Genomic DNA, 14,723 nt, shown 5'->3' with positions numbered 1-14,723 from the left:
CTGTGTTGTGGTATACACAGAAACCAATTTCCTATAGTCAAAATTGAGATAATAGAAGAGTAGAATTGTTTTAATTCATAATAGTATAAGTGTGAGGCAGTTGGAATTAGCAGATCTGTCTGGGGCAGCCTTGCCAATCAGAGCAGAGCCATGTCCCAGAGTCAGCCAGGCCAGTGACCATCCCCAGTTAGGGAGGTGTTGAAAACCTGCATGGTGAAAGTCCTGCTAATGCTGTGCATTTGTGCTGAATCATTGCACGTGCTTCCAGTCCCCTCAGCCCTTTTTCAGGGGAACTATACCTTCTTAGAACTTGAGATTAGTAAATATGAAAATATCTCTGCCTAAGTTTCCTTTTACTTTGGGGATGGGAACGCTGAGAGATAATCCAAATCACTGTTTTTATTTTATAGATTTGGAAACTGAAGCTGGAGACGTTACGCAGTTTACACAAAATCACCCGTGACTTCTTGGCTGAGCTGCAACTAAACCCGGGTCTCTGGCTTCCCAAATTAGTGTTCCTTTCACTGATCCATGCTGGCTTTGCTTATCTATTCAATTAGCAAATGTAATTGAAGGGACTCTAATTAGTTTGGCTTCTAAAGGCTTTTGTAGTTGATGTCAGACTGGCAACAAGGTTGATTTTTTTTTTTTTCCTCCCAGCTTTTGAGTTGTGGCCAGATTTGTCAGTCAATTATTTCAAGGTCTTGAAGTCATCACATGGATGGTGAGATTATTTGAATGTCTGTTTATCTGTCTAATAAACATGCCTTTGTAGTACAAATTAGAGACTGTTAGGATGTACCATATATACATATATATCTGTATGTCTATATATCTACATATATATATAGAGAGAGAGAGAGAGTGTGTGTTATTAGATTTAGAGCAGTTGTGGCCAGTACAGTGGTGACATTCCAGCTATCACTACCGTTGTGTGTTTTTTCCGGGCCTGTGAGCTTTGACACTACTTTCCTGTATAATTGAGGGGTTAGCAGTATTCTAGCAATGCAACCATCTCAAGAAGCAGATGCTAGAGATGCAGGGGGCTGATTGGCCACCCCATGCACTTGGCAAGTGCCTGAATTGGCACTGCCAGTTCATGGGATTAAGAAACTTGGAGGTGTGAAACACCCTTGACCTGTGAGCTAATTGTTGGTGCCCTTCAGGGCCCCTCTAAAGGAGTTATGTAGATGGAATTTAATTTCCTTCAGTGAGAGAGAGCTCAGTTCCTAAGAGGAAGTCTGGAATTAACTCAGACCTCACGGCTTACAGATGTCCTTGAAAGATCTAGAAGGATGGAGCTGCAATAGAAGGAAAGTATGCCATTGTTTTGCATTGTGTTTCTTAGAGTAGGATGAATAAATGGGGCCGTCTAAGTAACATATTTTTGGTATAGTATAGGAATAGGGAAGTATGACTACTACAACTTGTTTTTCTTATTTCACTGAGCTCTCTTTTTCTTGAGTAAACTTCAACTGTTTGCCAGGAAATAGTTGCCTCTTCTAGAGTCTCAATATTTATGAATGTGTAGGAAAGGTTTTCATGCAACTTAAGCATTTCTTTGTAATTTGATGGAAACTTTTTTAATTTTTAGAATTATTTGTAGCAAATCCTCATTATGTATCAAAATATACAGGTTGAATATCTCATTGTAGATTCTAAAATGCTGCATTGTCTTTAGAGTGAAACATTAAAAGAGAATTTTTGTTTGTTTTAGGGTCTGAGATGTTTTATAATGTCATTTCCTACCTTGTTAATACACCATATGCCAGGATACTTGATTTACTGAAATTTTAAAGTGACTTATGAAACAGCTTTTTGTTAAAGCTACATTTATCTTGAATTTGATTTAGAAACTCATAGTCTCTTGTGGAAAATTGAAATGTAATTACTTCTAGCTCTTAATATTTAGATTACACACTCTCTTTGGCTTCCTATTCTTTTACTTTCATCAAATGCACGTAAAATATAAAAAGAAAATGTGTAAACTTCTACCACATGAAAAGCAGAGGCATTCCTATTTGTAAGATGCTTACATGTCACTTCACATTTTCTAGTAGAAAATACATGTTTCTACATGCATAATGTATGTAGAAATATGTCTGTTTTTCCATATGTAACTCATTCTGGAGAGAAATCTTCAATAATCTGCCCGATAGTCTTTTGTCTTTTTTCAACGAAGAGAAAAAAGGCTTTACAGAAGATGTTGTGACAGTTGGGATGCTGGATTTCTTTTTTAAGAGACAGGTCTCTGTTGCCCAGGCAGGCTGGAGTACGGTGGCGCAATCATAGCTCACTGTAACCTCCAACGCCTGGGCTTTTTTAAGTTATCCTCCCATCTCAGCCTCCCAAGTAGCTGGGACTACTGGTGCGCACCACTGCACCCAGCTAATTTTTCTATTTTTTTGTAGAGATGGAGTCTTGCTGTGTTACCCAGGCTGGTCTCAACCTCCTGGGTTCAGGCAGTCCTGCTCCGGCCTCCCAAAGTGCTGGGATTACAGGCATGAGGCATCGTACCCAGCTGATTCTTTCTATTAAAGGGTAATTTGAGTCAAGGAGGGAGCTCCTGGTCTCTCCTGACCTCTTTAGTTGCCAGTTGACTGGCCAGGTTTATCAAGTTGAGTATGTGGAAAAGAGCGAGAGAGCTGGGGGTGGGGGATTTGAGCAACAGTGCATCTGCTCATGCATGCACCTATACAAACAGGATAGACAGTGCAGCTTTCCTTTGCAGTATGTTCGTGGTCATTATTAAAGCAGAAATGAGGGTTGAGAGAGTGCCCTGATGCCTATTCATATATCTTTATTCTGTATGTAGTTTCCACATAAGTTTCAGTAGCTCATACTGTTAGCATTCCTGGTGGTACTTGCAGTCATTGTAGTAAGTGTTTATGTCCTTGTCTTGACCTTTCCTTTTCTGAAACAGACTTATATTTTCTTCTTTTTTTGCTTGAAAATAGAGACTGGAGGATGGTGGGGATTGGGACTTGAGATTTTGTTGAGGGATTTTGCTGCCCACCAAATCACTAATGAGTCCTACAGTTGAGTTACCAGCGTTGTACTATAATATTTTTCTTACTCAAAGTGTATACCAAAGATTATGCTGTTTAGGAATCCAACTTGGAAGAACCCATGAGAAGTGTGTCTGTTCCCAGGACTGCTGGGTTTTGCCCTTTTACCCTCAACTCTCTTCACACTTTTAAAAATAAACGATAGATTCGATTTCACAGAAACTGCATCTGTATATGTATAATGATGTGCCTTTATTTTGGGTAGTAAGCTTTTTTTTTTTTTGGTCGTTTGCAAACAAGGATTAGTTTTTATGCACTGTCACTGTTACAGGCATGCATGAAAAGTGGATCCTGTTTGTGCTCTAGAAACTGCTTACATTATAATTTAAGTAATGTGCCTTTGCAATTTTTTTTTAAAGGTAGTATCTTCCCCAGCAGATGTTGCTGAAAAAGCTGACAGAATTATTACCATGCTGCCCACAAGTATCAATGCAATAGAAGCTTATTCCGGAGCAAATGGGATTCTAAAGTACGTATTTCTCAACTGTGGATATTTTCTTGTTATGATAGTTCATGAATTTCACGTGTTAGAACTATTAGGAAATTACAATTGTGTTTGTTAAACCTTTCTATACTGTTCTTATTTCATAAAGTGAATAGTGTGGTTTTCTCTTTGTAAAAGGCTTATTTTTTTTTGCTGAAGTCAAGTATGTGACATTGTGTATAAATTTTTTTGGTTCCGTTTTTTTCCTTTAACTCTTGCATTAAACTTACCCTTTCATTGGTAACATGTTTAGGAGACTTTCATTTTAAGCTGCAACTATTAATAATATAATTTTCTTCAGCTTATAGAAATTCAGGAAAAGAGTTTAAGAAAAATATAGCCAAACATTGGAAAGAACACCATTGTTTAACATTTTATTATATGAAAAAAAGTTATCGTATGTCCTGTGGGTTAGTATGTTTTTAGTAAGAACTTTGGGAAGTTGGAATTAAAGGTTAGCAGTAGCTCTTTAACCCATTTATGTCAGAGGTTGCAAATTTTTTTGTGAAAAATCAGACCTTGGCAATGACCTTGAGCAGTAGGATGTAAATAACTCCCACAAACTTAGTGTAAATGGAACAGTAGGCATAAATGGGCTAAGTAAAATAAAGTTTAGGTCAGAGTTTCCTAATCAGTGCCTGTCTTCCCTGGCTCTGAGAAACCTTTTGGTTAATTGCTGCTTATTGCCAAACCCTTGTGGTTATGTTACGATGATAGTGTTTGAATTCCCAACTTAGTTTTCTCATCTCACTGTTTGTATTCCTAACTTATTTTGTTGTTGAATTTCACCAAAGAGCTAGAGCAAACTGGTAGATGCTGTAGTCACAAGAAGGGCTGAAAGAAAGGGTTTAATTTCAGGAAACTGTAATATGTGAAATTTGAAGTTTTTGGAAATTGAATTGTGTTGGAAAACTAACCAACTTGGAAGGAAGCAAAAGACACTTGGATATTAGGCAGAAAACTGATAAGATAAATGTTTAGATTTCAGGGAAGGTTAAAAGACACTCATTTTGGATGGAGCTCTCAGGGCCACAATGTGTGTGGTCCGGAGGCATCCTAGCTGTCCTGTTACCTAGCCTGTTTCAGTTATGGTCCTGCTTTACCTCTGAAGGAAAAGTTACTAAAAATTTCTGAGGAGACATAGCCCTTCGTTTGTTAATATCCTTTGCTAAGGAATGTGGTGACTAGCTATCAGAACAGTTTGGTCCAGGATGTGTTTTTAAAAAGTTTGACTTTACCTTGAGCTATAATTTGCTTCTTACGGGTGGTTATTTTTTTCTGGGTAAGGATCATTTCCATACACCCAGTGCATGTATGATTTTTTGGATGATTTTCCATTTGTTTGAAGGTTTAAGATCTTAAAATATTAAGATCACAGATTGATAAACTTAATTCTTATTTTTTTAGGCTAAAGAGAAACCTACATACTCTTAGAGTATGCTATTTCTCTTCTGTGAAATATACCCAACCATTGCATTTGAATTGTAACAATTCATATGTCTAAAATTGTTTAAACAATTTTAATGTATATATTTTCTTTTCTTTTTATTTTAGACGAGGTCTTGCTATTTTGCCTAGTCTGGTCTCCAACCCATGGCCTCAAGTGATCCTTCTGCCTTGGCCTCATAGAGTGCTGGAATTACAGGCATAAGCCACCATGCCTGGTTATGTTTAAACCATTTTGTGTGCTATTTTTTTAATAGAAAGATTTTTCCTTTTAGTAGTTTTTATCAATGATTTTCTGTTTTCTTCTTCAGTATTTACATTTATTCAGTTTTAATTTTCTAATCATGATTCCATGTCCTCTGGGTTAGTATATCTATAGTAAGAACTTTGGAAAGTTTGGCTAGGCACAGTGGCTCATACCTGTAATCCCATCACTGTGGGAGACCGAGGCAGGATGATTGGTTGAGCCCAGGAGTTCAAGATCAGCCTGGACAGCATGGTGAGACCCCATCTCTATAAATATAAAATTTAAAACTTAGACGGGTATGGTGGCATGCACCTGTGGTCCCAGCTACTTGGGAGGCTGAGGTGGGAGACTGTGTCTTAAAGAACTTTGGAAAGTTTGAATTAAAGGTTAGCCATACCCTTTAAAGAAATTATAATTTAGGTTAGAGTTTCCTAGCTAGTGAAGATAGACAGTGCCTTATAGTGTATATACGTAAGTTACCCTAAAAAGCCAAAAAGACTATGAGATTTCCAGATTCTTTCATATATTTTCCTTTCTACCTGTTTGATATTTTATTTTGTCATTAAAAAGTTACAGTTATAAAGTAATATGCCATCCCAACACAGATGGCCAGATTTTAAGTGCTTATGTTTATTCTTCATAGTGGAAATAACACAGATATATGAAATTTGCAGTATGGCTTGTTAAAGACAAGTAAATTACTTTTTAAAGACCCAGCTACTTTACAAACAAAAATTTAGGTCCTATCTAATACCCTTTTAAAGTTAATAGGTGTTTTAAATTGCTTGCATCTTAGCTTCGTGTTTATTATTGTGGTTAGTGTGTACTTCACCTGAAATCAGAATTTATACCACGTAATGTATCAGGTTTTTTTGGATCTTTTGAAAGAGTTTGACTTTACTTTTGAACTATAATTGATCTCAAAAAGAATATGAGATTTTAAACCTATTCTAAAATAATGTTTTAATGCTAAACTAAAATCCTCCTTGATAATATGGCAGCTTTTAGCAGATTCTAATTCTATAGGTAGTTGCATGAAATTTTACTCAGAATTGTAAATTAGAAATATTTTATTTATTTACTTAGAAAAGTGAAGAAGGGCTCATTATTAATAGATTCCAGCACTATTGATCCTGCAGTTTCAAAAGAATTGGCCAAAGAAGTTGAGAAAATGGGAGCAGTTTTCATGGATGCCCCTGTTTCTGGTGGTAAGTGGTAGCTAAAATATATGCAAACCTATTTATGTTTATCAGAAGTAGCAATTATGGTTTTGTGGTACCATATGGTTTTGTGGTATTTTTAGACTTGTTACAGGATTCTCACTCATTAAAATAAAACAAACCGACATGTTATTTAGTACTCTCAAGTCTAAGTAACATTGTTAGTCTTAAATTCAGATAAAAAAGTGTCATAACTTTGAAGTGTTGTGAATTTTTGGTCTGTTTACTGTGGATAGGAATATATCAGGTTTTAGAAAATTTTTTTTGGAACTAATGTAAAAAATAATCAGCTTAAATAATCCTGTAACTGTTAAAGAAATTGAACAAGTGGAAAAAAAGAAAAAAAGTTGTTTCACAAGGGAAACATTGGCTCAGATCATTTTACAGATGAATATTACCAAAATTTCAAGGAGCAGATCATCTAAATTTTATACAAACTTTTCCAGAGAATAGGAAAAGAGGAAATACTTCCCAATTCATTCTGTAATAACTCTGATGTTTACACCAGATAGAAATGTTATAAAAAAGAAAAAATAAATGTAGGTTTATTTTAGTTATGAATATAGATGTAAAAACTTTATATTAGCAAACTAAATCCAACCATGTATGAAAGAGATTAAACACTATAACCAAGTTTCCTTTAGCCCATGTATGCCAAGACGGCTTAATTTTAGAAAATCTGTGCATATAATTTACCATGTTAACATGGTTAAAAGTCATATGATTGTCTCAATTAGAGGAAAAGACCCAGTAATGAAATTCTAAAAACTTACTATTAACTCATATATTAATAGTAGGTATCTGGGTAGTTTGGAATGGCAGGATTATAGTATGGCTTTTCTGTAATTTCCAAATTTTCCAAAATTACTGTGTAATCAGAATTACTGTGTACATATTTATATTATGTATTTGTAGCAGTATAGCAGTAGTCAGCAGAATATGAATTTTATTCCAGTTACATTAAACTGGATTGTGGGCTTTAGAATTAAAAAGTAAAATATAGAAATTTAAATCATATTGTATTTTTTTATAAAGAACTTAATGATCTTGTGAAGGTACCTTATATCCCAAATGATTTTTGAATATAGGTGGAGGAATAAATAATTGCTAGCTCTTCTGATTGTTATATTGAATTACTTAAATAGGATTTAGGTATAAAGATTTATGATGTGGTATAGGTACTTTGAGTAAAAGTACCTACAAAATACTAATAAGCGGTTTTAAGGTTGGTGTTTGTGTGGTTTTTATTGGATGGAATTAATAAACTGAACAGGTCTTTCTTAGAGTGGTTCTACAGTTGAATTTGAGAATTGATATGGTACAAATGTTCTTGCCATTGATTGATTTTCTTTGGCCTCAGGAGTACAACCTGAAATTATAATCTGATAATAAAAAATACCAATTTGGGTTTTAAACATTATTTTAACCTTTAAAATACAATCTTGTGAGAAAACTTTGAAATTACTCTTTTGTTCTCGTCAAGCAAGCAATTTTTAAACTTTGGTTTGTTGTTTTAGTGTACAAAAATGCTAATATAACTGAATACACCTGAATCTGCACTATATAGTAGATTAAAAGCTTTGTGCAGGGATGATTTGTGGCAATTTATTGGTTGACACATGATCATTATGAGGTTAACCAGTATATAATAACAGCTTATTTATATTGGTCTTATTGTTATTATGTTTATATTTTTTAACATGGTATGTTACAAACTGTTCCACCTTCCCACTTAAATGGGCTGGTTTAAAAATTAATTGTTTTTTAACTAAATGAAGTTAAACCAAAGTGTTATAGGACTACTGGGTTTGATTGCTTGTTGCATGGTAACAGACCAGTATGCAGACACAATGGGAGTTGCAGTAGAGGAAGAATTTAATAATTGTAGGGCAGTCAAATGAGACAGAGGAACCTTCAAATCCTCCTCCCTCAAGGGTTTGGGGATGGAGCTTGTAAAGAGTCTGAACAGGTAGGGCTAAAATGTGGGGATTGCTGATTGGTCAGGAAGCAAGGGGTGAATTCCTGGGACAGGGAGATGAAGAAACCGCGTTCCTTTGCGGAGTTCTTTGGTTCCTTGGTTGATGTCTTTAGACTGGTGGGCTTCAGCCATTCTGCTGGAATTCAAGACCTGAAAATACCATAAGTAATTCTTGGGTAAAAAGGTCCAGTGTCAGAGATTCTGTCTGTAGGAACAATGGGGGAGCAGGTGGTCAACATGCCACATGACCGTTGGTTACTTACCAGCTACAGGGAAATGGATTGAAGTACCTCAGTGCACCCTGGTCAATGCCTGACTATAATTCTGCCTAAAGCCTGGCTTGTACTTCTCCATCAACTCTGTGAGGGTGGTTTCAAAAGGGATGTGGGAAAAGCATGGCTTAGATACCCAAAATGGGCCCACAGTTTTATAGAAGTCCTGTGTTCATCAATCTTGAAACGTGGTGTCTTTGAGATCATTTGAACAAAACTTGAGGAATTTCTCCCCATCCCTTTCTCCCAAGTCTTCATCTATTTCCTATTCCAGACTTTTAAAAATGCATCATGGATTTATATATAGGTACATACAAATAGAGTAGTATTCTAAAACTGTAAATGGGAATATACTATACTTCTATTATTCTATGGTTAGTATTTTAAAGAGAAGTTTTTTTTAAAACTCAGGTGAATTTAAAATAGTATTGATTTTGAGAAGCAATTGGTTTATTCAGTCAAGCGTTTCCCCCTACTTCCTGCTAAGTATTATTCTGGGGAGTAAAGTAAGAATTATTACTTAATTATTTTTCTAGCCTATGGAGTAACAGATTGAAAGTTTTCCTCAGGTTTCATTTTGATACTTATTAGACCCACTGTGTAATGGCTCCTGCATACATTATCCTTATTAGAAAGAATATAATTATATTTAAGTGCTGTATGACTTCTTCTAAAAATCAAAAGTAAGTAATACTTAAACTGTTATATTTATCCTGAAACCAGTGTGAAGAACTACTTTAATATTGGTGCAGTTATCACTTTATAGTATAGATAGTAGTTTATAAAGCACTTTGGCATGCCTCAGCCTATTTGGTGCTGCTATTTGTTTGTTCTAATGTTAATTTTTGTGGGTATATAATAGGTGTATATACTTACAGGGTAGATGAAATGTTTTGATACTGGCATGCACTGCGTGATAATCACATCATGTAAAATGGGGTTGGTGCTTCTTTTTGAAGCTGTCAAACTGTACATCTTTTTTTTTTTTTTTTTTTTTTTTTTTTTGAGACAGAGTCTCGCTCTGTCGCCCAGGCTAGATTGCAGTGGTGCGATCTTGGCTCACTGCAACCTCTGCCTCCCGGGGTCAAGCAGTCTTGGCTCACTACAACCTCTGCCTCCCGGGGTCAAGCAGTTCTCCCTACCTCAGGCTCCCGAGTAGTTGAGATTACAGGCGCCTGCCATCACACCCGGCTAATTTTTGTATTTTTAGTAGAGACAGGGTTTCGCCATGTTGGCCAGACCTTTGGTGATCTGCCCTCTTCAGCCTCCCAAAGTGCTGGGAATACAGGCGTGAGGCACCATGCCTGGCCTTGATGTGTATATCTTTATCAGAGCCCACATCACACTGTGTTTATAGGCTGTGATTCTCTTCCTCTTGAGTTTAAGCTTTTTAAGTGCAGGGAGTAAGTTTTTTTTCCCCAGTTTTTAAAATTAAATATTGAATATATGTACAAGATATTTATAAAATATATGTGCAGTATAAAGTATAAATATACATTGAACTAATATGTACCCCCTACTCAGTTTAAGAACTAGAGCCTTACTATTTATTTCCTTTGAAGTTCTTGCTTCCCTGATCCTATTTTCTTTTCTCTCTGATGAGAGGTAACCAGCTTCCTGAATTTCATGTCTCATTCCTATGCTTTTTTTTTTTTTTAATAGTTTAGCTCCATATGTTTTTATTTCTAAACAGTAGTTTATTTTGCATCTTTGGAACATTGTAGAAATGGAATCATAATGAGCATATTCTGTGACTTGCTTTTTCACTTTACATTGTATTTCTGAATTTCATCCCTGGTGTTACTGGAGCCACTGGCTTACTTGGTGCCTGTGTGAGCATTAGAAAGGGCACCTGTCTGTACCAAAATAGCCCTTCAGACAAGCAGAATGAACCTTTGTATAAAGAAAAAGGTATGCCTTTCTGTCGACACATGTGGCCTTACGTCAGGCTTTGCGGTTTGACACAGTGAATGTAGATTAAATGTCAGCCTCTGCTCACCTGTTTGGCTAGATGCCCATGTGCAGTACATAAAATGTATCTCCATTACATGGTTGTTACATGTAGTTCATTAATTTTAACTGCTCTGTAGTATTCTATATAAATACATTACTATTTCTTCTTTCTATTGTGATATACATTTGGATTATTTCCAAGTTTTAAAAAAATTCACATTCTTAAACACTATGAAACGTGTCTTTTAGTCTTTGTTTTCCAGTGTAATGCTTAGAACATGGTTGGTCTTCAGTAAATGTTTAAAAACTTGGGTTGACTTCAACTGGAAAAACAACCATGTGAAAATAGACAGGATAAGCAGTGATACTCCCATTTTACCAAGGATGGAAGTAACACCAAGAGATATTGGATAACTTACCTCAAGACCATACTATTAATTACTGGCAGAATTGAAGGACTGATATGATAGTTCTTTTGTTTTTTTTTTTTTTTCAACTTTTAGAAACTGATGTTTATTTTCCATCAACCATTTTTCCATGTTGCTTAAGAGCCGGGGCAAGAACAGCTTAAGACCATTCAGTGGTTCCTCCTACCCATTCAGTGGCCTGAGCAGTGGGAGCTGCAGACCAGTCTTCCGTGGCAGGCTGAGCACTCCGGTCTTCAGTAGGGACCTGCTGAATAGGCACAGAGGGCACCTGCACACCTTCAGACAGTCTGCAACCTCAGGCTGAGTAGCAGTGAACTCAGGAGCTGGAGCAGTCCATTCACCCTGAAATTCCTCCTTGGTCACTGCATGATAGTTCTTTAATGCATATTCTACTGTATTAGGAAATAAGATTTTCTTTTTTTTTTTTTTTGAGACGGAGTCTCGCTCTGTCGCCCAGGCTGGAGTGCAGTGGCCGGATCTCAGCTCACTGCAAGCTCCGCCTCCCAGGTTTACGCCATTCTCCTGCCTCAGCCTCCTGAGTAGCTGGGACTACAGGCGCCCGCCACCTCGCCCGGCTAGTTTTTTGTATTTTTTAGTAGAGACGGGGTTTCACCGTGTTAGCCAGGATGGTCTCGATCTCCTGACCTTGTGATCCGCCCGTCTCGGCCTCCCAAAGTGCTGGGATTACAGGCTTGAGCCACTGCGCCCGGCGGAAATAAGATTTTCTAAAGAGTTCTCATGTATTTCAAGAGGGAAATAAAGATTGCTAAATGGAAGAATTAGTGACCTTAGGGCTGAGCAGCAGATGAACATTCCAGCTAGACTCAATCTAAAGTGCTTACCAACAGAATTGTGAACAAGTAAGGCCACTAAATTTGGGGGTGGGTGTTATGTAGCAGTAAATAATGGATGCAGCCAATAAAGTTGATATTTCCATAATTATGTAGTAATGTTGCTTGTATTATCAGTGTGCTACCTGTGCTTATTTAGTACAAGTGTTATAAACTCTTTCTGAAGGAGAATAATTGTAATGTGGTTTTGATACGAAGGCCAGCTTGACATTACTATAGCCTTGGAATGTTTTGAAGTCAGGTAATGTGGCATCTCTGGCTTTGTTCTTGTTGCTGAGGATTGATTTGAATATTTGGGCTCTTTTCTGGTTCCATATGAATTTTAGGATTTTTTTCCTAATACTGTGAAAAATAACTCGGTAATTTGGTAGAGATTGCATTGAATGTTTATATTGCTGTGGGCAATATGGTCATTTTAACAGTATTAATTTGGCCGGGCACGCGGTGGCTTATGCTTGTAATCCCAGCACTGGGAGGCCTAGGCAGGTGGATCACCTGAGCTCAGGCATTTGAGACCAGCCTGGGCAACATGGTGAAACCCTGTCTCTACTAAAAATACAAAAATTTGACTGGCCGCGGTGGTGTGTGCCTGTGGTCCTAGCTACTTGGGAGGCTGAGGCAGGAGAATCAATTGAGCCTGGGAGGCAGAGGTTGCAGTGAGCTGAGATTGTGCCATTGCACTCCAACCTGGGTGACAGAGTGAGACCTTGTCTCAAAAAACAAAAAACAATATTAATTCTTGTGATCTACGAGCATGTCATGTTTTTCCATTTGGTTATGTCATCTTCAATTTCTTTCATCGGTGTTTTGCAGTTTTTCTTGTAGAGATCTTTTACCTTGTTAGTTAAATTTATTCTTAGATACTTTATTTTTCATAGCTATTATAAGTGGGATTGCCTTCTTGATTTTCTTCTCGGCTAGATCACTCTTGGTTTATAGAAATGCTACTGATTTTCGTGTGTTGATTTTGTATCCTATAACTTTACTGAATTTACTTATCAAATCTAAGACTTCTGGGTTGAGTTTTAGGTCTTTCTAGGTGTAAGATCTTATCATCAGCAGAAAGGGACAATTTAACTTCCTTTATTCCAATTTAGATGACTTTCATTTCTTTTTCTTTCCTGACTGCTCTGGCTAGGCCTTTCAGTACTATGTTAAATAGGAGTGGTGAAAGTGGGTATCTTTGTCTTGTTCGAATTCTTAGAGAAAAGTCTTTCAACTTTCCCCCATTCAGTATGTTGTTAGCTGTGGGTTTGTTTTATATGGCCTTTATTATTTTGAGGTATGTTCCTTCTATGCCTAGTTTGTTGCATGTTATTATCATGAAGGGATGTGGAATTTTATCAAATGCATTTTCTGTGTCTATTGATCATACGGTTTTTGTCCTTCATTCTGTTGTTGTGATGTATCACATTTATTGATTTGCATAGAACCATCCTTACATCCCTAGTACAAATCTCACTTGATCGTGGTGTATTATCTTTTTGGTGTGCTGCTGGATTCTGTTTGCTAGTGTTTTGTTGAGAATTTTTGCACCTGTGTTCATCAGGGATATAGGCCTGTAGTTTTCTTTTTTTGTTGTGTCCTTGTCTGATTTTGGGATCAGGGTGATTCCAGCTTCACAGAATGAGTTAGGGAGAATTCTTCCCGTTTTTGGGAATAGTTTCAGAAAGATTAGTATTAGTTCCTCTGTACGTTTGGTAGAACTCAACCGTCAGTTTGTCTGGGCCTGGACTTTTCCATGTTGAAAGATGTTTTATTATTCATTCCATCTTGCTAGTCATAATGTCAGTTCAGGTTTTCTATTTCTTTCTGATTCAATCCTGATAGGTTGTATGTTTCTAGAAATTTTTCATTTCCTCTAGGTTTTCCAGCTTTTTAAGCATATGATAGTTCATAATAGTCTCTGATGATCTTTTGTATTTCTGTGGTATCAGTTGTAATGTGTCATTTTTCATTTGATTTTATTTGAGGCTTCTCTCTTCTCTTCCTGGTTAAAACCAGTGGTTTATCAATTTTATTTATCTTTTGAAGAGCCAAATTTTTGTTTTATTGATCCTTCGTATTTTTAAGTCTCTATTTCATCTAGCTCTGCTCTGATCTTTATTATTTATTTTCTTCTGTTCATGTTGTGTTATGTTATAATCTTTGGGCACTTATTGCTATAAACTTCCCTCTTAGTACTGCTTTTGCTGTATCCCACAGGTTTTGGTATGTTGTGTTTCTGTTTTCATTTGTTTCAGTAAATTTTTTAATTTCCATATTTTCTTTTTTTTTTCTTTTTTCTTTTAAATAACTCTTGCCCTGTCATCCAGGCTGGAATGCAGTGGTGCGATCACAGCTCACTGCAGCCTTGACCTCCTGGACTCAAGTTATCCTCCAGCCTCAGCTTCTCAAGTAGCTGGGACTACAGGTGTGCACCACCACACCTGTCTAATTTTTGTAGAGACGGATTCTCACTGTGTTGCCCAGTCTGGTCTTGAACTCCTGGGCTCAAGTGATCCTTCCATCTTGGCCTCCCAAAGTGCTGGGATTACAGCCATGAGTCATGGTGCCCAGCCTTTATTTTCATCTTAATTTCTTAGTCAACCCAATGGTCATTCAGAAGCATGTTTCCCCCCGACCCCACCCATGTATTTGTAGAATTCTTCTTGGTATTGATTTTAGTTATATTTTATTGTGGTGTGAAGAGATACTCAACAGGTTTTCAGTTTTTTGTTTGTTTTGAGACTGAGTCTCACTTTGTTGCCCAGGCTGGAATGCAGTGGCGCCATCT

At 36.8% G+C, this 14,723-nt stretch overlaps 1 protein-coding gene across 1 annotated transcript in view; it reads left to right on the top strand.

Moving 5' to 3' along the window:
- HIBADH (3-hydroxyisobutyrate dehydrogenase) overlaps window positions 1-14,723 on the top strand; it is a 141,010-nt gene that overhangs the window by 28,326 nt on the left and 97,961 nt on the right. Inside the window, exons 3-4 of the mRNA XM_017881466.1 lie at window positions 3,428-3,537; window positions 6,332-6,453. Coding sequence (XP_017736955.1) covers window positions 3,428-3,537; window positions 6,332-6,453 — 232 coding nt within the window. The remainder of the gene's footprint in view (window positions 1-3,427; window positions 3,538-6,331; window positions 6,454-14,723) is intronic.

This window comes from Rhinopithecus bieti, unplaced genomic scaffold (assembly GCF_001698545.2).
Source record: "Rhinopithecus bieti isolate Rb0 unplaced genomic scaffold, ASM169854v2 scaffold_13014, whole genome shotgun sequence".
NCBI classification, from domain to species: Eukaryota; Metazoa; Chordata; class Mammalia; order Primates; family Cercopithecidae; genus Rhinopithecus; species Rhinopithecus bieti.
This window is presented reverse-complemented; position numbering and strand designations above follow the sequence as displayed.